At 50.2% G+C, this 22,664-nt stretch overlaps 6 protein-coding genes across 6 annotated transcripts; 3 read left to right on the top strand and 3 right to left on the bottom strand.

The window, feature by feature from the left end:
• Positions 1–2,190: 2,190 nt before the first annotated feature.
• Positions 2,191–4,495, bottom strand: TREMEDRAFT_61031 (uncharacterized protein; the record flags this gene model as incomplete). Its single annotated transcript, XM_007003415.1, has 5 exons — positions 2,191–3,397; positions 3,515–3,869; positions 3,989–4,093; positions 4,157–4,369; positions 4,423–4,495. The coding sequence occupies 5 exons, from the start codon at positions 4,493–4,495 to the stop codon at positions 2,191–2,193; spliced, it is 1,953 nt and encodes a 650-aa protein (XP_007003477.1).
• A 2,493-nt stretch (positions 4,496–6,988) lies between these two features.
• On the top strand, positions 6,989–7,501 carry TREMEDRAFT_61030 (uncharacterized protein; the record flags this gene model as incomplete). Its single annotated transcript, XM_007003414.1, has 2 exons — positions 6,989–7,043; positions 7,092–7,501. The coding sequence occupies 2 exons, from the start codon at positions 6,989–6,991 to the stop codon at positions 7,499–7,501; spliced, it is 465 nt and encodes a 154-aa protein (XP_007003476.1).
• A 936-nt stretch (positions 7,502–8,437) lies between these two features.
• On the bottom strand, positions 8,438–9,612 carry TREMEDRAFT_61029 (uncharacterized protein; the record flags this gene model as incomplete). Its single annotated transcript, XM_007003413.1, has 2 exons — positions 8,438–9,204; positions 9,417–9,612. 2 exons carry the CDS (start codon positions 9,610–9,612, stop codon positions 8,438–8,440), a joined length of 963 nt encoding a protein of 320 aa, XP_007003475.1.
• Positions 9,613–10,550: 938 nt separating this feature from the next.
• Positions 10,551–12,017, top strand: TREMEDRAFT_61028 (uncharacterized protein; the record flags this gene model as incomplete). The annotated part of the gene is made up of 2 exons (XM_007003412.1): positions 10,551–10,949; positions 11,628–12,017. The coding sequence occupies 2 exons, from the start codon at positions 10,551–10,553 to the stop codon at positions 12,015–12,017; spliced, it is 789 nt and encodes a 262-aa protein (XP_007003474.1).
• Positions 12,018–12,818: 801 nt separating this feature from the next.
• On the top strand, positions 12,819–14,500 carry TREMEDRAFT_61027 (uncharacterized protein; the record flags this gene model as incomplete). The annotated part of the gene is made up of 3 exons (XM_007003411.1): positions 12,819–13,046; positions 13,124–13,417; positions 14,096–14,500. The coding sequence occupies 3 exons, from the start codon at positions 12,819–12,821 to the stop codon at positions 14,498–14,500; spliced, it is 927 nt and encodes a 308-aa protein (XP_007003473.1).
• A 4,118-nt stretch (positions 14,501–18,618) lies between these two features.
• On the bottom strand, positions 18,619–21,334 carry TREMEDRAFT_61025 (uncharacterized protein; the record flags this gene model as incomplete). Its single annotated transcript, XM_007003410.1, has 5 exons — positions 18,619–18,652; positions 18,967–20,235; positions 20,286–20,625; positions 20,715–21,209; positions 21,262–21,334. 5 exons carry the CDS (start codon positions 21,332–21,334, stop codon positions 18,619–18,621), a joined length of 2,211 nt encoding a protein of 736 aa, XP_007003472.1.
• Between the last annotated feature and the right edge of the window lie 1,330 nt (positions 21,335–22,664).

Raw genomic sequence — 22,664 nt, 5'->3', positions numbered from 1 at the left:
TGAAGGCTAGGATGTGTACTGCGCCGGTATTAGCCCATTTTGACCCTACATTGAAGACGATATTACAGACAGATGCGTCGTTCTTCGGCTGGGGGTTCATAATTTCGCAGATCAACACGGCTGGTCAAGAACACCCGGTAGCTATTGAGTCTGGTGCTTTCAACACAGCTCAGCTGAATTATACGGTAGGAGAAAAGGAGTTCCTCGCTGTAGTGGAGGGTTTCAGAAGAAGGAGACACTTATTATTGCAGGTAGAAACCACAGTACTTACCGACCATCTAAACCTTACCTACTGGATGGAGCCGAAACAACTCAGTCCTCGGCAAGGTAGGTGGGTAGAGGAGCTAGCTAACTTCAGGTTTAAAATGGTTTATCGGCCAGGAACCCAGGCAAGTCTTCCAGATGGATTATCTAGACGGGCGGACTATCATTCCGGGAAAGGAAGTACCATGGTACAAGAGAGCAACCTTATCCAAGGTCTGCCGAAGTTCGACGAAGTTGACGCCACCACGTCGGAGTTGCGTCACCTCCTTCGAGCATTGCAAGGGACAAGGGAGGTAAAGGAAAATGATCTTGTGGACCCTATGGATCTAGTACTTGGAGTTCAGGAGGACGAAGACATAGAAGGGGTCAGAGAAGAATTATTAGGAGTCGTTTGCGCTGAGTGTTCTCATCCTACGTGTAACGATAACGTGCAGGAACCAGGATCAATCACCGAACTACGCCGTAGTTCGCGGTCTCCTCTAATCCTTCGTGGGGGGTGGAACTCAAGAGGTTTCCTCACATTCGACGATCGCATTTATGTGCCGAACTACGCCGATGCTCGGCTGAAGATCATGAAAATGCGACATGACTCGGCCTTAGCTGGTCACCCAGGTTCAGCGAAGACCCTTGAGCTAGTTCTAAGGGACTATGTCTGGATTGGAGTAAGGAAGGATGTTGAGGACTACATCGCTGGATGCGCGGTATGTCAGAGGGCAAAGACTAACAGACAGAAACCCCATGGAGAGCTTAAACCACTGGAGGTAGCTACGAAACCTTGGTCTAGCATCTCGATGGATTTTATCGAGGAGCTGCCAAATTCCCATGGATATAACTCCATCCTGGTAGTGGTGGATCGGTTGACCAAATGGGCCATTTTTATCCCGACTACGACGAAGTTAACCGCAGCCGGCCTATCAGAGTTGATATTGGACTATGTGGTGGCCCAGCATGGGTTGCCAGAGAATATAGTATCGGACAGGGGATCGAAGTTTACCTCCAAGTTCTGGAAGAATTTGACCGATAGTCTCGGAATAAGACTACATCTCTCTACTGCATATCATCCACAGACTGACGGACAGACCGAACGAACCAACCAGTCTTTGGAACTGTATCTTCGAATCTTCACCTCCTATCAGCAGAACGACTGGTCAAAGCTACTCGCTCGAGCTAGCTTTGCTTACAACAACACCCAGCACTCTGCGATAAACAAAACCCCATTCTATGCGAACTATGGATATCACCCTCGTTGGGCTGAAGAGATAAAGGCTAGCGAGGTCGAAGTGCCCGCTGCTACGGTGGTGGTAAAAGACTTGACTGAAATACACAAAGATTGTATCGAAGGAATTGAGAAAGCTAATGAGAAGTACGCCGAAGGATACAATAGGAAACACCGGACTACGCCGAACTTCGCGGAAGGAGACCTAGTGATGCTGTCGTTAGAGAATATTAAGACGAAGAGACCAATGAAGAAGTTAGATGTTAAGCAAAGTGGGCCGTACAAGGTAGTACGGCAGGTAGGTTCTCATGCTTGTAAATTGGAATTACCAGGAACGATGGCAGGTATCCATGATGTATTCCATGTCTCCTTGCTCCGTCCTTATCACCCTCCAATATTTCCTGGTCAGCAAGCTGAGCCACCTGGGCCAGTAGAAGTAGACAATGTGGGAGAGTCTTGGGAGGTAAAGGATATTGTGGACTCTAGAGTAAATAAGAGGTCAGGAAAGTTAGAGTACTTGGTGGAGTGGTTAGGTTACGAAGGAACAGACGATTCAGTATCATGGGAACCAGTGGAGAACGTCGATGGAGCTGATGACATATTGGCGAAGTTCCACGAACTTCACCCTACTAAGCCGAAAGAAGGGCGACTGCGAAGGGCTAGGAGATAGAACGTACTGCATACAACATAGGATTACAGCTACGTACCGCTCACTTGTCCTTACTCTTACCCTTACCTTTTCCTTTTCCTTTCTCCTTCGATCTACTCGGTCCCGCGGGATTGGTATGGAGGCTACCGATGACCGAAGGTAGATCGAGAGTCTCAGACGGGAACGCAGTAGAGAGAGAAGCATTCCATGCCCGATTCATAGCCCCGAAGAAGTCACCGAAGTCCTGGACATCTCGAGCAGCTTGCATGCTCGGAGTCCTCCACAGAGAACGTATGGTCCGTAGACACTCGAAGGGAAGACTGAGGAGGTCGAGAGCAGTCTGGGCGGAAGCTGGGACACGAGAACTACTACGGCGACCTAACCAGTCAAGGGACGGTGGTGGCTCATACGCCATAGGAGTGACTAGGAAGGGGGTGTCGAACAGTCTTCGGCGAACATCGGCTATCTCAGTAAGGCTTCGGCGAGAGACGTCCGCTAACCTTGTCCTTGCTTCGTCGTCCAGAGCCTCAGTGTTGACTACATCTACTAACGCCGCAGTGAGATTGTTTAAAGCGTTAGCTTGACGAGAAGAGAAGTCAAGCAGGAGAGATGTATCATTTCGGGCGGCCTCGAGCTGAGTAGTGAGACCGAGGACGAGAGAACGATAAGTGGCGAATTCCTTTTCGTCCTCAGGAATACGGACGTCCAGGGAGATACGAGGGTGGACGAGGGACAACCGGGGAGCAGAGGGACCAGCACGCTGAGTATCTTCACCTTCCACATCACCATCATTGAAGGCAACCTCCTTCTCTTTAGATTTCCCTTTTGATTTCTTTAAAGAAGACTTCGGTGTCTTCTGGGAAGCAGAGGGAGGGGTGACGGGAGGGGCTGCCGAAGTGGCCGGAGGAACAGAAGGACGCCGACTTCGGGTGCTGTGAGCCGGAGGAGAAGCTACCACTGGAGAGGACGGACGTGGCGCCGAAGGACGAGAGGCCGAAGGACGAGAGGCCGAAGGACGGGAGGCCGAAGGAGCAGAGGCCGAAGGACGGCGAGAAGGGCGACGGCGACGGAGGCGACGGGCGGAGGTCCGGCGAAGTACGGCGAACCGACCGGAGAGACGAAGGCGGTACCCGCGAACGGGGGACAGACGCTGGAGTCTGGGGAGGGGGGAGAGGAGAAGCGTCGAAGGGACGGGGCGGGATGTCCCGGGCAGAGGAAACGGGACAGAAGGAGCAGGGGCCAGACGTGCATGAAGCACAACGGAGGGCCTTGTTGTGTGGCCTGACTGCCTTGAGGCAGGGCCAGTTTGGACGATTATACGTGATAATCTCACGTCTACTAATTAGCAGGAGTAACTTCGGCGTAGTACGAATAGGTGGACTCACCGGCAACGATCACACGCTTCGTCAACACCAACCGCGATCCAACGACCAGGCTCGGACTTCATCTTCTCCCACAAGTACTCTTCTTCCCGCAGTGATCTCTTCACCCGTTTGGGCGAAGGCTCCCCTCTGGGAGAAGGGGGGGGAGCAGCGACGGGGGCGGCGGCAGCAGGAGCGATGGCGGCGGCAGGGCGGGCGGCGGCAGCAGCGGGGGCGGCGGCAGCAGCGGCGGCAGCGGCGATGGCGTTGGGGGGGGGGAGAACCCCGGAAGAGGAAGAAGAAGAGGAAGAAGAAGAAGAGGAGAGGGAACGGCGTCGTTTCTGGCCCACAATTTGAGCAGGGGGAGGGGCAGGAGCGGCTGCGAGTTAGCAATGTGAGCAGGGGGAGGGGCAGGAGCGGCTGCGAGTTAGCAATGTCTTGGAGAGCTAAAGAGCAGATAAACAAGGCCAAGTTCGGCGACGTTGTTGTCCTCTACACTAACCGCCACCATATCATCATCCGAGTGTTCCTCTAACTCGGTTTCACCCTCCGACACGATTCTATCATCCTCATCACTATAATCACCCCCTTTTCCTTCGAAGTCTGACTGATCGTCCGACTCCGAACCACTGAGCGACTCCTGGTCGGAGGAGGACGGAGACTCACCAGGACGAAAGGCGGGCGTCCTGCGGCGAGGGCTGGCGGCAGGAGGGGAAGCAGAGCGAGAACCAGGAGGAGGAGAAGCAGAGGGAGAACCAGCGGGAGGACCGGCGGGAGGAGAAGCGGAGCGAGGAGGCGGGACATCGCCAGACGGCTCCCCCAAAGAGAGGGTGCCGAGGCCGAGGGAGGAGACTTGGCGAGATCTGTCGCCGAAGGAAACTGAACATCAGCCAAGTCCGGCGAAGTAAGGTAAGTGTCGAGGAATAACTCACGAGCAGACGACACCATACCACCAAAGTTCCTCATGGCGGCGAAAGGGTTAGAGGTGGGAGTAGGAGGGGCCATGACGTTAAAAATACTTAAAGAAATAAAAGATGATTCAAGGTAACAAATCTGTTTTCTAGGTAAGAGAGATAGAAAGTTTTGAAAGCAGATGGGAAAAAGAGAGAAGCTCGACGAACTGCTCAGTATTTAGTATAATCAAACCTAAACCCTCGTCGTCAACATGCAGCAAACTTCGCGTTTCATCAACAAAAGGCATCGCAGGGACGATCAAAATTCCCACGCTATAGTGTCTCATCTCAATATAAGCGAGGGTTACTTCGACAAACAACGGTGTTGTTCGGCTGCCATTCAGGAAGCGTGTCTCACCTACAAAAGACACAGGGCTTCTTACGGCAAGCCTCGACGAAGTTAGGGGAGTCTCATTGTCGGGTTTTGGAGTGAAAGGAGGCCCAACTACGAAGTGCGGCGCAAAGAGCAGAAGGGTGAAGGATGGTCATGGGGAGGGAGAGAATGGGGGTACTACGCTGCTAAGTTCTCTTGACACGACAGAGGTGTAATCGCTCACGAGGACGTTCGCGGCTAAAGAAGGGGGCGACTGTCACGAACTACGTCGCGACACCTCGATTACTCCACCAACAATGACCCTCCTTTGGCCATCAAAACCCCATCACGCCTTAACCTCTTTACTCTACACGTAACTCAGGACTTCTGACACCAAGTACGGCGAAGTTAGACGGAGTTAGGCTAAGTAGGAACAATGGGAGCAGAAGTACGGCGAAGTTAGACGGAGTTAGGCTAAGTAGGGACAATGGGAGCAGAAGTGCGGCGATGTTAGGCGGAGTTAGTCTAAGTAGGGACAATGGGAGCAGAAGTGCGGCGATGTTAGGCGGAGTTAGTCGAAGGAGGAAGAGGATGGCCGAGGGCTCGGGGAAGTTGGACGAAGTGCGTTGAAGTACGTCAAAGCGCGAGAGGGTTGGATGAACGTCTAGGAGGAGTAGATAATATTAGCTGAGAAGATCGCTGAAGTTCTTCAGCGATCCTTGATTGTTGTCAGTAGTGAAAGACAGATAGAGATAGCTATAAATCAAGATACATCGCCATCAGTAGAACAAAACCCTAGTTAGAGTAACTACGCCGAAGTACGCCGTAGTTACACCCCTTTCGACGTCTGCGCCCTCCTGGTTGGGTGAGACATCGACTCAGAGCGTGAAGTTAGCCGAGGTTCGTCGACCGTCGGTCTATTAAGAAATAGTTGTTCGACGGTCGTGACAAGAAGGTCTCATTGATGCATCAATCCCACTATGCACGCCCGGTACTTGGAATACAAAGCGCACAAAAGAATGAAGAGCATCAGTCAATGACAGTCTTATCTCACTGCATCTACTTGAAATAATCTACTTGTATCTGGTTTGTCCTGTCTCATTCAATCTTGTATGTACTTGTAGCAGCTTGGACAGTGAAAAAGCCTTTCATTCAGCTGCTTGAACCGATGGTTTCTCACCGTCGCTTTGACCCTGTGGTCACCCTGCTACCGACCATCTGTTAGCCAATAGAATTGGGCCAGGACGGCCGAACCGCCGTTACATAATTACCCCTTCCGTCAAATATTTCTCCGTTCAACTTATCCTCTGAACTTTATTTGATTGTCTCTGGTTTACTGCGTGTGAGTGGAATGTGATAAGTATAGAGACATGTAGAATTGATGCATGCTCTTTTTCTCCTCTGTATTATCATCTAATTATCAGCAAACAGATTAACAGTCGGAAGTCCACATACCTCTGTGTATAACTAAGGCAAGTTCCTGTTTCTACTCTCCTCATAATGACCTCTGTGCAGTCTAAGATCTCGTTTGAGAATCTCCCCAAGTTATCCTACAATCCATCAATGTATGCTTTGTGGAGGAAGTTGATTGAGGTGTATCTACAGATAGGTGACGTCTGGAATGTTGTCACAGGTAATGATACCAAAGCTGGTTGCGTAGGGGTTAGGCCGGCAGCTGAGAGGGCGGGATCAGTACCTCCTACAACACCCGTTGAAGGGCAAGTGGTTGGTAGGAGGATCACTGGAGAAGAGTTGAAGGAATGGGAAAAGTGGCAAGCGAGGGAGAATAAAGCGCAGGGGATGATCAAGGGGACAGTGTCGGATGCTGTAATGCTTGATTTATCTGAGAAGATGTCAGCTAGAGAATTGTGGAGTTACTGCTTGAATATGCATGTGACGGCCACAAACAAGAACCAGAGAAACATCCGTCAAGCATTTTTTAGCTATGACTTGAGGGAAGATGTGACGGCTGAAGAAATGGCTAAGCATGTGGAGGAGTTCTCAAAGATGATGGCTGAAGCAAAGTTGGTTGGCCTGAACTTTGACTCACAGGAACGAGCAGGTCTATCCCTCAATACCATCCTAGCGCAGTCCTACAGGAATGTCCACATGGAACTGTTGACTGAACCCAAAAGGGATAGAACCCGGGATAAGGTCTTAACGATCTTCAATGCAGAGACGGCGAGACGTAAGGTGCGCCCTGTTGGTAGGACCAATAGAAAGGGATTTGCGATGTTCGCCAAAAAGGATAAAGGAGTGAGGGTGAACAGAGATAATATCTCTGATGGTCAGCCCAGAAAAGAAACTAGAAAGTGTTATCACTGTGATACTGTAGGACGTCTAGCAAAGTACTGTCGTAAACCTAAAAGAGAGGATACAAACAGGAAAGAAAACACAGATGGAAAGGATGGAGGTAAAAAGAAATGGAGGAATAATAAGAATAATAAGAATGACAAGAATGATAAGAATGATGAGAATAATGAGAATAATAAGAACAATAAGAATGATAAGAATGATAAGAATAATAAGAATGATAAGAATAATAAGAATAATAAGAATGATAAGAATAATAAGAATAATAAGAATAATAAGAATAATAAGAATAATAAGAATAATAAGAATAATAAGAATAATAAGAATAATAAGAATAATAAGAATAATAAGAATAATAAGAATAATAAGAATAATAAGAATAATAATAATAATAAGAATAATAAGAAAGGACATACAGTCTCAAAAAGATGAGAACCAGTCCAAGGATAACTCCAAAACCTCCTTGATGTATTTGTCATTGGATGGTGAACATGAGGCGTGGGCGGGGATGGCCATGTCAACAGAATCATGGTTCGATGATGACGAAGGGTACACGAGTAACATCATATGGCCCAAAGAAATTGAAGACCCGTGGGTTGAGGATAATGAGTGGGTGGGACTAGCTACAGAGTCTAATGATGTTAGCCACACTTGTGTAACCCCCACCTGAGTAGTGGATAGTGGTGCTACTCACCACATAACTCCTCTGTCAGGAACTACGTTGTGAAATCCCTGACAACCACCATCACCAACCCTCCTTTCACCATCACCAACCACCACCCGAACCACTGAGACCGACTACGGCGAAGTTACAAGAACCAAGAGGGTATTTGTCACGATAACCCCGACTAGCGGAGAACTACGGCGAACTTAGAGGAAGGAAACCGAGGGAGAGCAGAGCAGGGAAAGTTAGGCAAAGTTAGTCGAAGTGAGCAGAGTAGGATATCTGTTACGGAGTAACAATGAATTGAGAGAACTCCATCAAGTTTGACAGATTAGGAAAGAGAACAGCGGGAGTTGGAGGCAGTGCTGCAGTAGATAGGGACGGGTTTTCCCTTTTCAAGATTTCCCCACTGGGTTTGCTCAAAAGCGGTTTTTCACCTGTCCGAGTATGTACATAGACGCTTGCAGTAGGACTGAGAAGAGGACATGGATACCTGTAGACAGTATATAGTACAATCAGCAAAGTACCAACTTGTCATGAATAGTGATAAGGAATTCTGACTCATGCTCAGAATAGTGATAAGGAAATATGACTCATGCTAGGAACTGTGATAAGGATTGAAGGAAAATATGAGTCATGGTACAGTCGAAGCTGTCAAACTTGATGGCTATCAAAGCTGATACCTTCCAATACTTGATGGATTTTTAGAGAACAACATTGGTTCCCATACACAACACAATGCATAACCGATAATCTGTCATACCCCATACCTGATAGACTTTTCCACCATCTCCGAGATCAATTTGACGGTGATATCGACTTTCACAGCGCATCCTCTGGTTCCACAGAACCGTGGGTTCATGGGATAGATCAATCACGAAACTTGAAGATGGTCCAGGTTTGGCTAGAGTGGTAATTGTAGCATTCTCAACTCGAGGACCAAAGAATTGATGGAGAGTCTGATCACGCAAGGAAGAGGAAGCTTCCAACCGCATTTCCCTACAATGTTGGTTTAGTAAGGTGACAAGTTTAGAAGCGTACGGATCTCCAACCAGGTCAAGTGATTCTTCCAGGACTTGTGCAGCAAATAACACTTCTTTCAGAGTCCGCGGTGGTTTGACCACTTCTTCTGTCTCCTCCTCTCCATCTTCTTTTTCCAAAGACCGATGCACCGCTTCCAGGAGCTCTTCATCCGTACAGTGTTCTACCCCTCCCTGTTCACCTTCCGGGTTTAAGAGATCGTTTATTGAAAGGCGGTTTGTGACATGGAGTACACCACGAGCCGCAAGCTGATCCAGTGTTAAACCAAGTTCTAATTCCGCTTCAGCACCTTCATCTATAGTTGCCAGACCAGACAAGTTTGTTGGAAGAATACCTGATTTCCGCCAGCAATTTGCAATTGTCTCCTCTTTGACCGCATCCCAAGCTCTGATGCAAGGCGCATGGCCTGAAGTTGATTGATCTCGTAGATCTGGCTGGGTGTTACACCATTATCATACAGCTGAATCGCGCGATTATTGTAAGCGACTCGATAATGGGCTTTGAATGCACAAATGATCCCTTGATCTAGTGGTTGGACATGTGGCGTAAGGTTGGGCTAGAACTTGACTACTTTGATACACTGCAGGTTATCAGGAACCTCATGGCCCTTGAAATTATTGTGGAGAAGGATGATATGCCGACCATTCCTGCGCAACTCTCGATCCCATCTTTGGATCCATTCCGTGTAGATGACTGCGGTCATCCATGCCTTGGCATTATTTCCATAGTAGAACCCAAGTTCCTCTCCTGTCTTTTTGTAGAAAGCCCTTGGCTTGAAAGCTTTCCCAATGATGAGCGGCTCACGTTTATCGGTACCAGTTGCATTGACTGCAAACATGTAGGACAAACGAACTTTCTTTGATTTTGTTCCCGCTCGTTTGGTTGATGATAATCCTCAATCTGGGGCAAGACTCTCCCGTTAGTATTGTTCACTTGTTTAATTGAGTCACTCACCCATAGAATAATCCTGTTTCATCCTCATTATAAATATCTTCCTTGTTGTACCCTCTCAAAGCTTCCTGAATCCAAGCATGTTCCATTTCAACTGTCTCCACATGACTTGAAGCTGCTTGTCACGAACTACGTCGTGACACCTCCATTATTCCACCAACAATGACCCTCCTTTGACCATCAAAACCCCCATCACGCCTTAACCTCTTTACTCTACACGTAACTCAGGACATCTGAGACCAAGTACGGCGAAGTTAGACGGAGTTAGGCTAAGTAGGGACAATGGGAGCAGAAGTTCGGCGAAGTTAGACGGAGCTAGGCTAGGTAGGGACAATGAGAGCAGAAGTACGGCGACGTTAGGCGGAGTTAGTCGGAGGAGGAAGAGGATGGCCGGGGACTTGGGGAAGTTGGACGAAGTGCGTTGAAGTACGTCAAAGCGCGAGAGGGTTGGATGAACGTCTAGGAGGAATAGATAATATTAGCTGAGAAGATCGCTGAAGTTCTTCAGCGATCCTTGATTGTTGTCAGTAGTGAAAGATAGATAGAGACAGCTATTTACAAATCGAGATACATCGCCATCGAGATACATCGCCATCAGTAGAACAAAACCCCAGTTGGAGTAACTACGCCGAAGTACGCCGTAGTTACACCCCTTTTGACGCCTGTGCCCTCCCGGTTGGGTGAGACATCGATTTAGAAGGATCAAGTTAGCCGAGGTTTGTCGACCGTCGGTCTATTAGGAAGTAGTTGTTCGACGGGCCTGACAGTATCAAGGATCGCTCTTACCGACGACCCGTGTGAACCTCGGAGAAGTACGAAGATTCTATGGAACCAGATAGGAGAGTTATGCGAGGTATGAGTAGGGACGGAGACAGGATGGAGGAGAACGAGAGGAGGGCACTGGAGGAGCTTAGCAGAGCGATGGGGCAGCAGCTTGGAGTGGAGGATACTGTGGGGGGATCAATTCAAGGAGATGAGTTCGTTCCACCAGTGCTTTCTAATCCTCCTACCCCTTCGGGTAATGCTCTCCCACCTATAGGATCCCCAGTTGGATCGGATCAAACCCCGCGGCCAGAAAACACTGGAAGTACGGGGAACTTGGGAGAAGAAGGTACACAAGGGGTGATATTGGCCTTGATGCAGATGGTGACGAATATGAACAAAGACATGATGGAAGAGAGAAGGCGTAGGGAGGAGTGGGAGCAGAGAAGAGAAAGGGAGACGGTGGGCGGTATTGCAGAAGGGATATCAGAAGGGGTGAGGTACGCCATGGGGCGGCAAACTTCGGCGACCCCAAGCGTAGTTGGCAAACAACGGCAGGGGATAAAACTGCCTAATCCGGACTTCTGGAGAGGAGAGAGGAACAAGTTGACCGCATTTCTGTCGGAATGTGAAATCCATTACGAACTGAACTCTCATCTTTTCTTCAACGACACCAAGAAAGTCTTCTTCATGATCTCTCATTTACGCGAAACACCGCTTCTTGCCGTCCAACCCGATCTTGCTAAACGACCTCTTCCTGACTACCTTAGGGAGTATGATCAATTCATTAAATATCTCAAGACAAACTTTGGTGACCTGGATGAAGAAGGAACCGCAGCTCAACTGCTTAACGATCTAAGGCAGACTGGGTCAGCTTCGGAGTACTTCTCCGCCTTTCAAGAACGTGTAGCAAGACTCAAGTGGTCTGATGACGGAAACCTGGTTGACCAAGCCAAGAAAGGGTTGAAACCACACCTCCTAAATGAAATTGCTAGACATGGTAAATCTTTTGGGACTGTCAAGGAGTTATTGGAGTTTGTTATTCCCCTGGATAACAGGTTGTGGAGAAGGAAAGTGGAGAAGGATGCGGAGAAGAAGAAGGAGACGGGGGTGAAGGAAGTGTTAGTGGTGGATAGTCAGAGAGCGGAGAGGAGAGAGGAGAAAAGAGGGGAAGGGAGGCAAACTTCGGCGCAGTCTGTTGTGCAAGCGAATATTACGTCGACACAGGTCAAGAACATTCCGTCAAATGCCGACGAACTTCGCCGACAATGGCCTAGGCCACCTCCCGAACTGTGGGAGGCAAGGAAGAAGGAAGGGAAGTGCACTGAGTGTGGGGAGAAGGGACATTGGTTGAGGGATTGCCCGGTGAGGGCAGCGAAGGTAAAGGTCGGATGGTTGCCTCCATGGGGGGAGAAGTTTGGCGAACGTGGTGGAGGATCGGGGGGTAACGCAGTACCTCTGGGACAGAGGAGGAACTTGAACGCAGTAGGGGGAGATGGAGAGATGGAAGAGGAGGACCTGTCGCAGTAGGCGAGGCTCGGCGGGTCCGCCATATTCTCTCGGCCACTATTCCCAAACCTATAAAAGAGACACAGATGATGGAGCCAGAGGATTGTGCATACAAAAATACACCACTCAGTACCCCCTGTTCATGCAATGTCGATAATCATCTACTCATCTCTTCCACTTCTAGAGATCAACCAAAATCGGACATTTTTATTAATGGAATTAAGCTAACTACGTTCTGGGACACTGGGGCTACTTGTTCGTATATAAGCCCTAGGGCAGCGGCAAAGATAGGTGTGGGAAGGAGACGATACCAGGTGAGCGTACCCGTTCACATTGTCACGAACTATGTCGTGACACCTCCATTATCCCACCAACAATGACCCTCCTTTGACCATCAAAACCCCCATCACGGCTTAACCTTTTTACTCTACACATAACCCAGGACATCTGAGACCAAGTACGGCGAAGTTAGACGAAGTTAGGCTACATAGGGACAATGGGAGCAGAAGTACGGCGAAGTTAGACGGAGTTAGGCTAAATAGGGACAATGGGAGCAGAAGTACGGCGACGTTAGGCGGAGTTAGTCGGAGGAGGAAGAGGACAGCCGGGGCTCGGGGAAGTTGGACGAAGTGCGTCGAAGTACGCCAAAGCGCGAGAGGGTTGGATGAACGTCTAGGAGGAATAAACAATATTAGCTGAGAAGATCGCTGAAGTTCTTCAGCGATCCTTGATTGTTGTCAGTAGTGAAAGATAGATAGAGATAGCTATTTACCAATCGAGATACATCGCTATCAGAAGAACAAAACCCCCGTTAGAGTAACTATGCCGAAGTACGCCGTAGTTACACCCCTTTCGACGCCTGTGCCCTCCCGGTTGGGTGAGACATCGATCAAGAAGGATCAAGTTAGCCGAGGTTCGTCGACCATCGGTCTATTAGGAAGTAGTTGCTCGACGGGCGTGACAGTATCAAGGATCGCTCTTACCGACGACCCGTGCGAACCTCGGAGAAGTACGAAGATTCTATGGAACCAGATAGGAGAGTTACGCGAGGTATGAGTAGGGACGGAGACAGGATGGAGGAGAATGAGAGGAGGGCACTGGAGGAGCTTAGCAGAGCGATGGGGCAGCAGCTTGGAGTGGAGGATAGTGTAGGGGGATCAATTCAAGGAGATGAGTTCGTTCCACCAGTGCTTTCTAATCCTCCTGCCCCTTCCGGTAATGCTCTCCCACCTGTAGGATCCCCAGTTGGATCGGATCAAACCCCGCGGCCAGAAAACACTGGAAGTACGGGGAACTTGGGAGAAGAAGGTACACAAGGGGTGATATTGGCCTTGATGCAGATGGTGGCGAATATGAACAAAGACATGATGGAAGAGAGAAGGCGTAGGGAGGAGTGGGAGCAGAGAAGAGAAAGGGAGACGGTGGGCGGTATTGCAGAAGGGATATCAGAAGGGGTGAGGTACGCCATGGGGCGGCAAGCTTCGGCGACCCCAAGCGTAGTTGGCGAACAACGGAAGGGGATTAAACTGCCTAATCCGGATTTCTGGAGAGGAGAGAGGAACAAGTTGACCGCATTTCTGTCGGAATGTGAAATCCATTACGAACTGAACTCTCATCTTTTCCCCAACGACACCAAGAAAGTCTTCTTCATGATCTCTCATTTACGCGAAACACCTCTTCTCGCCGTCCAACCCGACCTTGCTAAACGACCTCTTCCTGACTACCTTAGGGAGTACGATCAATTCGTTAAATATCTCAAGACAAACTTTGGTGACCCGGATGAAGAGGGAACCGCAGCTCGACTGCTTAACGATCTAAAGCAGACTGGGTCAGCTTCGGAGTACTTCTCCGCCTTTCAACGACATGTGGCGATACTCAAGTGGTCTGATGACGGAAACCTGGTTGACCGAGCCAAGAAAGGGTTGAAACCACACCTCCTAGATGAAATTGCTAGACATGGTAAATCTTTTGGGACTGTCAAGGAGTTATTGGAGTTTGTTATTCCCATGGACAACAGGTTGTGGAGAAGGAAAGTGGAGAAGGATGCGGAAAAGAAGAGGGAGACGGGGGTGAAGGAAGTGTTAGTGGTGGATAGTCAGAGAGTGGAGAGGAGAGAGGAGAAAAGAGGGGAGGGGAGGCAAACTTCGGCGCAGTCTGCGGTGCAAGCGAATATTACGTCGACGCAGGTCAAGAACATTCCGTCGAATGCCGACGAACTTCGCCGACAATGGCCTAGGCCACCTCCCGAACTGTGGGAGGCAAGGAAGAAGGAAGCGAAGTGTACTGAGTGCGGGGAGAGGGGACATTGGTTGAGGGATTGCCCGGTGAGGGCAGCGAAGGTAAAAGTCGGATGGTTGCCTCCGTGGGGGGAGAAGTTCGGCGAACGTGGCGGGGGATCGGGGGGTAACGCAGTACCTCTGGGTCGGAGGAGGAACTTGAACGCAGTTGGGGGAGACGGGGAGATAGAAGAGGACCAGGGAAAAGAAGAGGACCTGTTGCAGTAGGCGAGGCTCGGCGGGTCCGCCATATTCTCTCGGCCACTATTCCCAAACCTATAAAAGAGACACAGCTGATGGAGTCAGAGGATTGTGCATACAAAAATACACCACTCAGTACCCCTTGTTCATGCAATGTCGATAATCATCTACTCATCTCTTCCACTTCTAGAGATCAACCTAAATCGGACATTTTTATTAATGGAATCAAGCTAACTACGCTCTGGGACACTGGGGCTACTTGTTCGTATATAAGCCCTAGGGCAGCGGCAAAGATAGGTGTAGGAAGGAGATGATACCAGGTGAGCGTACCCGTTCACATGTTTGATGGCTCGGTTAGTGTCGCTGGACCTATCACCGAGTTCGTCGAAGTTGGTTTTAGTTTGACGAAGGACGCCGAAGTGCGGTCTGTTCGTCTAGATGTAACAACGCTCTGCGATGCGGATGTTGTGATAGGGTGGGACTGGATGAGGAAGGAAGGGGTTGTTCTTGATGGAAGAGACAACTCGGTGAAATTCCCCATCCCAACCCCACCAAGTGCGGCGAAGTTAGCAGCCATAGGGCTGCCAACTCCGACGGACGCGATAGGTCTCCGAGACAAAGATGACCAAGATGAACTGAGTCCGGAGGAACAGGAGGAATTGTATCAGGTGGTTCCAGAACAATACCACCGGTTCATCGATGTGTTTAACCCGAGAAAGGGAGGTGAAGAATTACCTCCCTCAAGGGAGTATGATCTGGAGTTTGAGCGTAAGGAGGGGGCGAACCTGAAGGTTGCTCCACTCTACTCACTCGGAGAAGATCAGAGAAGTGCGCTGAGAGACATCCTAGATCGCGAAATATCGGCCGGAAGAATTCGACCCAGTAATTCGCCCTACGGATCACCGATGTTCCTGGTACCGAAGAAAGCAAAGGGTCAATGGCGAATGGTCATTGACTACCGAAAGTTAAACGAAGCAATGATACCCGATGCCTATCCACTGCCCCTGATCGGTCAGATAACCGAAGAACTGGGAAAGGCGAGGTACTTCAGTAAGTTAGATTTGATTGGAGCTTATCAACTCCTACGAGTAAAGGAAGGACACGAGCACTTGACGGCGTTCAGAACCCAGTACGGTATGTTCGAGTCTCTTGTCGTTCGAGATGGTCTGCGAAACGCTCCTGCTGTATTCCAGCATTTTCTGAATGAAAGTTTTAGAGAACTGTTAGGGAAAGGAGTGGTTGTCTACATAGATGATATACTCATCTATGGTCAAACGTTGGAAGAATTGAGAGGAACTACGGCGAAGGTGTTCGAAGTTCTTCGGAGGTCGAATCTGTTCATTAAGGCTAGTAAGTGCGAGTTTGAAAAAGATTCGGTAGTCTTCTTGGGTTTTGTGGTCTCACGGGAGGGAGTGTCTAGTAATCCAGAGTACATCGACGCTGTTGTGTCTTTTCCCCGTCCCAAGAACCTAAGAGAGAGCAGAGGGTTTATGGGAGTCGTTAGTTATTATCGGCGCTTTGTTCCCAACTTCTCCAGGATTGCTAAACCGATCAATGATCTCACAAGGAAGGACGTACCCTTTGTTTGGGGTATGGAGCAGGAAGGAGCTTTTAAAGAACTGAAGGATAGAATGTGTAGGGCTCCGGTATTAGCTCACTTTGATCCTTCGTTGAAGACATTACTACAGACAGATGCCTCGTTCTTCGGGTGGGGCTTCATAATATCGCAGGTGAACGAGTTAGGGCAAGAACATCCGGTAGCTATCGAGTCGGGAGCGTTTCAAGCGGCGCAGTTAAACTATACGGTAGGCGAGAAGGAACTACTAGCTATTGTTGAGGCTTTTAGGAGAAGGAGACACTTACTATTACAGGTAGAGACTACAGTACTCACGGACCACTTGAACCTGACATACTGGATGGAACCGAAACAGTTAAGCCCGAGACAGGGCAGGTGGGTCTAAGAGCTCTCTAACTTTAGGTTTAAGATGGTGTATCGACCTGGGAAACAAGCTACACTTCCGGATGGATTATCGAGAAGAGCAGACTACCACTCGGGAAAGGGAAGTACGATGGTGCAAGAGAGTAACCTGATCCAAGGGCTGCCGAAGTTCGACGAACTCGACGGCACTAGCTCTGGGTTACAACACCTACTTCGTGCTTTGCAAGGGACAAAGGAAGTAAGAGAGAGTGACCTTATTGATCCCATGGATCTGGTTGTTGGTATACAGGAAGATGAAGAAGTGGAGGAGGTTAGGAAGGAGCTATTAGGAGTCATTTGCGCTGAGTGTTCTCATCCAACGTGTCACGATGACGTACAGGAACCAGGATCCATCACCGAACTACGCCGTAGTTCGCGGTCCCCTCTAATACTTCGTGGGGGGTGGACTCCAAGGGGTTTCCTTGTTTTCGACGATCGGACTTATGTGCCGAACTACGCCGACGCTCGACTAAAGATTATGAAGATGCGACATGACTCGGCCTTAGCTGGTCACCCGGGTTCGGCAAAGACCCTTGAACTAGTCCTGAGAGATTATGTTTGGGTTGGAGTAAGGAAGGATGTAGAAGACTATGTCGCTGGTTGTGCGGTATGTCAAAGAGCGAAGACTAACAGACAGAAGCCTCATGGAGAACTTAAACCCCTGCAAGTGGCCACAAAACCTTGGTCAAGTATCTCGATGGATTTTATCGAAGAACTCCCAAGTTCCCATGGATATAACTCCATCTTGGTGGTCGTGGATCGGCTGACAAAATGGGCCGTTTTTATCCCAACCACGACGAAGTTGACCGCAGCTGGGCTATCGGAGCTGATAATGGATTACGTGGTGTCCCAGCATGGGTTACCAGAGAGTATAGTATCAGACAGGGGCTCGAAATTTACCTCGAAGTTTTGGAAGAACTTGACCGATAGTCTCGGGATAAGACTACATCTCTCTACGGCGTATCATCCACAGACTGATGGACAGACTGAACGAACCAACCAATCTCTCGAGCTGTACCTTAGGATTTTCACGTCCTATCAACAGAACGACTGGTCGAAGCTACTCGCTCGAGCCAGCTTCGCCTATAACAACACCCATCATTCTGCGATAAACAAGACCCCATTCTATGCGAACTATGGGTACCACCCTCGGTGGGCTGAAGAGATTAAGGCCAGTGAAGTCGAGGTACCTGCTGCTACAGTAGTGGTAAATGTCACGAATTACGTCGTAACATCCCTGACAACCACCATCACCGACCCTCCTTTCACCATCACCGACCTTTCCTTTCACCACCACCAACCTCCACTCGAACCACTGAGACCAACTACGACGAAGTTACGAGAACCAAGGGGGGATTTGTCACGATAACCCCGCCTAGCGGAGAACTACGGCAAAGTTAGGGGAAGGGAACCGAGGGAGAGCAGAACAGGGGAAGTTAGGCGAAGTTAGTCGAAGTGAGCGGAGTAGGATATCGGGGATATGGCGAGGTACGGCGAAGTTGGACGAAGGGGACTGAGCGTGAGGCAGTGCAGGAGTTGAGAGACGTTCTATGAGAAGAGAGGAGTAGTATAGATAGTTTACAGATCGCTGAACTTCTTCAGCGATCCTTGATTGTTGTCAGTAGCGAGAGATATATTCATTAGCTACAACCTTCGAGTTAGGGAGAGCTACCACTTAGCAGTTCAACGTACTACGGCGAAGTTAGCCGCAGTTCATCGACGATCATCTTATCACTTACCACTCGACACATCACTACGGCGAAGTTAGCCGTAGTTCCTCGTCGAGTACCCTGTATTAGTGAGACAACGACGCCCCACTACACCGTAGTTAGCCGAGGTTTGTCGACCGTCGGTCAGTAGAGAAGAAGAAACAACGATTGTGACAGTAAAGGACCTAACCGAAATACATAAGGAATGTATCGAGGGGATCGAGAGAGCTAACGAGAAGTACGCCGAAGGATACAATAGGAAACATCGAACTACGCCGAACTTCGTGGAAGGTGACCTAGTTATGCTGTCCTTAGAGAATATTAAGACTAAGAGACCTATGAAGAAACTGGATGTGAAGCAAAGTGGGCCGTACAAGGTGGTACGGCAGGTAGGCTCTCATGCTTGTAAATTGGAGTTACCAGGAACGATGGCAGGTATCCATGATGTATTCCATGTTTCATTGCTTCGCCCCTATCATCCTCCAATATTCCCTGGTCAGCAAGCTGAACCACCTGGCCCAGTAGAGGTAGATAACGTCGGAGAATCGTGGGAAGTAAAGGACATTGTGGACTCTAGGATAAATAAAAGATCAGGGAAGCTGGAGTACCTGGTGGAATGGTTAGGTTACGAAGGAACAGACGACTCAGTATTGTGGGAACCAGTAGAGAACGTTGATGGAGCTGATGACATGCTGGCGAAGTTCCACGAACTTCATCCTACTAAACCGAAGGAAGGGCGAGTGCGAAGGGCTAGGAGGTAGAACCGTACTGCATACAACATAGGATTACAGCTACGTACCGCTCACTTGTCTTTACCCTTACCCTTTCCTTTTCCTTTCTCCTTCGCTCTACTTGGTCCCGCGGGGTTGGTGTGGAGACTACCGATGGCTGAAGGTAGATCGAGAGTGTCAGGGGGGAAGGCAGAAGAGAGAGAAGCATTCCAGGCCCTGTTCATAGCCCCAAAGAAATCACCGAAGTCCTGGACATCACGAGCAGCTTGCATGCTCGGAGTCCGCCACAGAGAACGTATGGTCCGAAGACACTCAAAGGGAAGACTGAGGAGGTCGAGAGCAGTCTGGGCGGCGGCGGGGACACGAGAACTACTGCGGCGACCTAACCAGTCGATGGCCGGCGGTGGCTCATACGCCATGGGAGTGACGAGGAAGGGGGTGTCGTAAAGCCTTCGGCGAACATCGGCTATCTCAGTAAGGCTACGGCGAGAAACGTCCGCTAACCTCGTCCTTGCTTCCTCATCCAGAGCCCCAGTGTTGACTACATCTACTAACGCCACAGTAAGATTGTTTAAAGCGTTAGCTTGACGAGAAGAGAAGTCAAGCAAGCGAGATGTATCGTGGCGAGCGGCCTCGAGCTGAGTGGTGAGACCAAGAACGAGAGAACGATAAGTGGCGAATTCCTTTTCGTCCTCGGGGATACGAACGTCCAGAGAAATACGAGGGTGGACGAAGGACGTTCGGGGGACAGAGGGACCAGCACGCTGAGTATCTTCACCTTCCATGTCATCATCATTAAAGACAACCTCTTTCTCTTTACCTTTCCCTTTCGATTTCTTTAAAGAAGACTTTGGAGTCTTCTGGGGAAAAGAGGGAGGAGTAACAGGAGCTGCTGCTGGGGTGGCAGGAGCAGCAGAAGGACGACGACTTCGGGTGCCGTGGGCCGGAGGAGAAGGCACCACAGGAGAGGACGGACGAGGGGCCGAAGGACGAGAGGCCGAAGGGCGACGAGAGGCCGATGGAGTAGCAGCCGGGAGACGTGATGGGCCGGCCACAGGGGCGAAGGGCGACGGCGAGGGAGGCGACGAGCGGGAGGACGGCGAAGTTCGGCGAACCGACCGGAGAGACGAAGTTGGCACCCGCGAACGGGGAACAGACGCTGGAGTCTGGGGAGGGGGGAAAGGAGAGGCGTCGGAGAGACGGGGCGGGATGTCTCGAGCAGACGAGACGGGACAGAAGGAGCAGGGACCAGATGTGCATGAAGCACAGCGGAGGGCTTTGTTGTGTGGCCTGACTGCCTTGAGGCAGGGCCAGTTTGGACGATTATACGTGATCATCTCACGTCTACTAATTAGCAGGAGTAACTTCGGCGTAGGACCGATGGGTGGACTCACCGACAACGATCACACGCTTCATCAACACCCACCGCGACCCAACGCCCAGGCTCAGACTTCATCTTCTCCCACAAGTACTCTTCTTCCCGCAATGATCTCTTCACCCGTTTGGGCGAAGGCTCCCCTCTGGGAGAAGGAAGGGTAGCAGCGACGGGGTCGGCGGCGGCAGGGCGGGAGACGGCGGCGGCACGGCGGGCAGCAGCAGCAGCGGCGGCAGCGGCAATGGCGTCGGGCGGGGGGAGATCTTCGGAAGAGGAGGAGGAGGAAGAAGAAGAAGAAGAGGAGAGGGAACGGCGTCGTTTCTGGCCCGCGAGTTGGGCAGGGGGGGGGACAGGAGTGGCTGCGAGTTAGCAGTGCCTTACAGAACTAAAGAACAGATAAACAACGCCAAGTTCGGCGAAGGTGTGAGAAGATGGACGAAGGACTCACGCTCAGGACTATCTACGTCGTTGTCCTCTACTCTACCCACCTCCATATCATCTCCCGAGTATTCTTCTAACTCGGTTTCACCTTCACGATCAACACTACCCTCCAAATCATCCTCATCCTCATCTTCTTCGTCATCCTCATCTTCTTCGTCATCCTCATCTTCTTCGTCATCCTCACTTTCTTCGACGTCGGGTCGATCACCCGACTCCGAGCTTCCACTAACTTCCAGGTCGGAGGAGGATGGGGACTCACCACGACGGAAGGCGGGCGTCCTGCGGCGAGGGGAGGTGGCAGGAGGATACCCACCGGGAGGACCAGTTTCGACGACGGAAGACTCTGACTCCAGAGAGAGAGAACCAGCGCGAGGAGAAGCGGGCGGAGAAGCAGCGGGAGGAGAAGCGGAGCGAGGAGGCGAGGCAGCGCCGGACGGTTCCCCCAAAGAGAGAGTGCCGAGCCCAAGGGAGGAGACTTGGCGAGACCTATCGCCGAAGGAAACTGAACATCAGCCAAGTTCGGCGAGGTAAGGGGAATAACGATGAAAACCCACGAGCAGACGACATCATACCACCAAAGTTCCTCATGGCGGCGAAAGGGTTGGTAGTGGGAGTAGAGGGGGCCATGACGTTAAGATACTTAAAAGAAAAATTAAACTTGAAACGATGGTTAAATCTGTTTTCTAGGTAAGGGAGATAGAAAGTTTTGAAAGCAGATGGGGAAAAGAGAGAAGCTCGACGAACTGCTCAGTATTTAGTAGAACCAGACCTACCCCCCCTCGTCGTCAACACGCAGTAAACTTCGCGTTTCATCAACAAAAGGCAAGCCAGGGACGATCAAAATTCCCACGCTATAGTGTCTTATCCCAATATAAACGAGGGTTACTTCGACAAACAACGATGTTGTTCGGCTACCATTCGGGAAGCGTGTCTCACCTACAAAATACACAGGGCTTCTTACGGCAAACCTCGACGAAGTTAGGGAAGTCTCATTGTCGGGTTTTGAAGTGAAAGGAGGCCCGACTACGAAGTGCGGCGCAATGAGCATACGGACGAAGGATAGCTATGGGCAACGGGGAGTGGGGTTACTACGCTGCTAAGTTCTCTTGCCACTGTAGAGGTGTAATCGCTCACGAGGACGTTCGCGGCTAAAGAAGGGGGCGACTGTCACGAACTACGTCGTGACACCTCTATTATCCCACCAACAATGACCCTCCTTTGACCATCAAAACCCCCATCACGGCTTAACCTTTTTACTCTACACGTAACCCAGGACATCTGAGACCAAGTACGGCGAAGTTAGACGAAGTTAGGCTACGTAGGGACAATGGGAGCAGAAGTACGGCGAAGTTAGACGGAGTTAGGCTAAATAGGGACAATGGGAGCAGAAGTACGGCGACGTTAGGCGGAGTTAGTCGGAGGAGGAAGAGGATAGCCGGGGCTCGGGGAAGTTGGACGAAGTGCGTCGAAGTACGCCAAAGCGCGAGAGGGTTGGATGAACGTCTAGGAGGAATAAACAATATTAGCTGAGAAGATCGCTGAAGTTCTTCAGCGATCCTTGATTGTTGTCAGTAGTGAAAGATAGATAGAGATAGCTATTTACCAATCGAGATACATCGCTATCAGAAGAACAAAACCCCCGTTAGAGTAACCACGGCGAAGTACGCCGTAGTTACACCCCTTTCGACGTCTGCGCCCTCCCGGTTGGGTGAGACATCGATCAAGAAGGATCAAGTTAGCCGAGGTTCGTCGACCGTCGGTCTATTAGGAAGTAGTTGCTCGACGGGCGTGACACACATGTTTGATGGCTCGTTTAGTGTTGCTGGACCTATCACCGAGTTTGACGAAGTTGGTTTTAGTTTGACGAAGGACGCCAAAGTGCGATCTGTTCGTCTGGATGTAACAACGCTCTGCAATGCGGATGTTGTGATAGGGTGGGACTGGATGAGGAAGGAAG

Source organism: Tremella mesenterica (assembly GCF_000271645.1).
Source record: "Tremella mesenterica DSM 1558 unplaced genomic scaffold TREMEscaffold_3, whole genome shotgun sequence".
NCBI lineage: Eukaryota > Fungi > Basidiomycota > Tremellomycetes > Tremellales > Tremellaceae > Tremella > Tremella mesenterica.
Note: the sequence above shows the minus strand (reverse complement) of the source record. Positions and strands in the feature narration are given on the sequence as shown.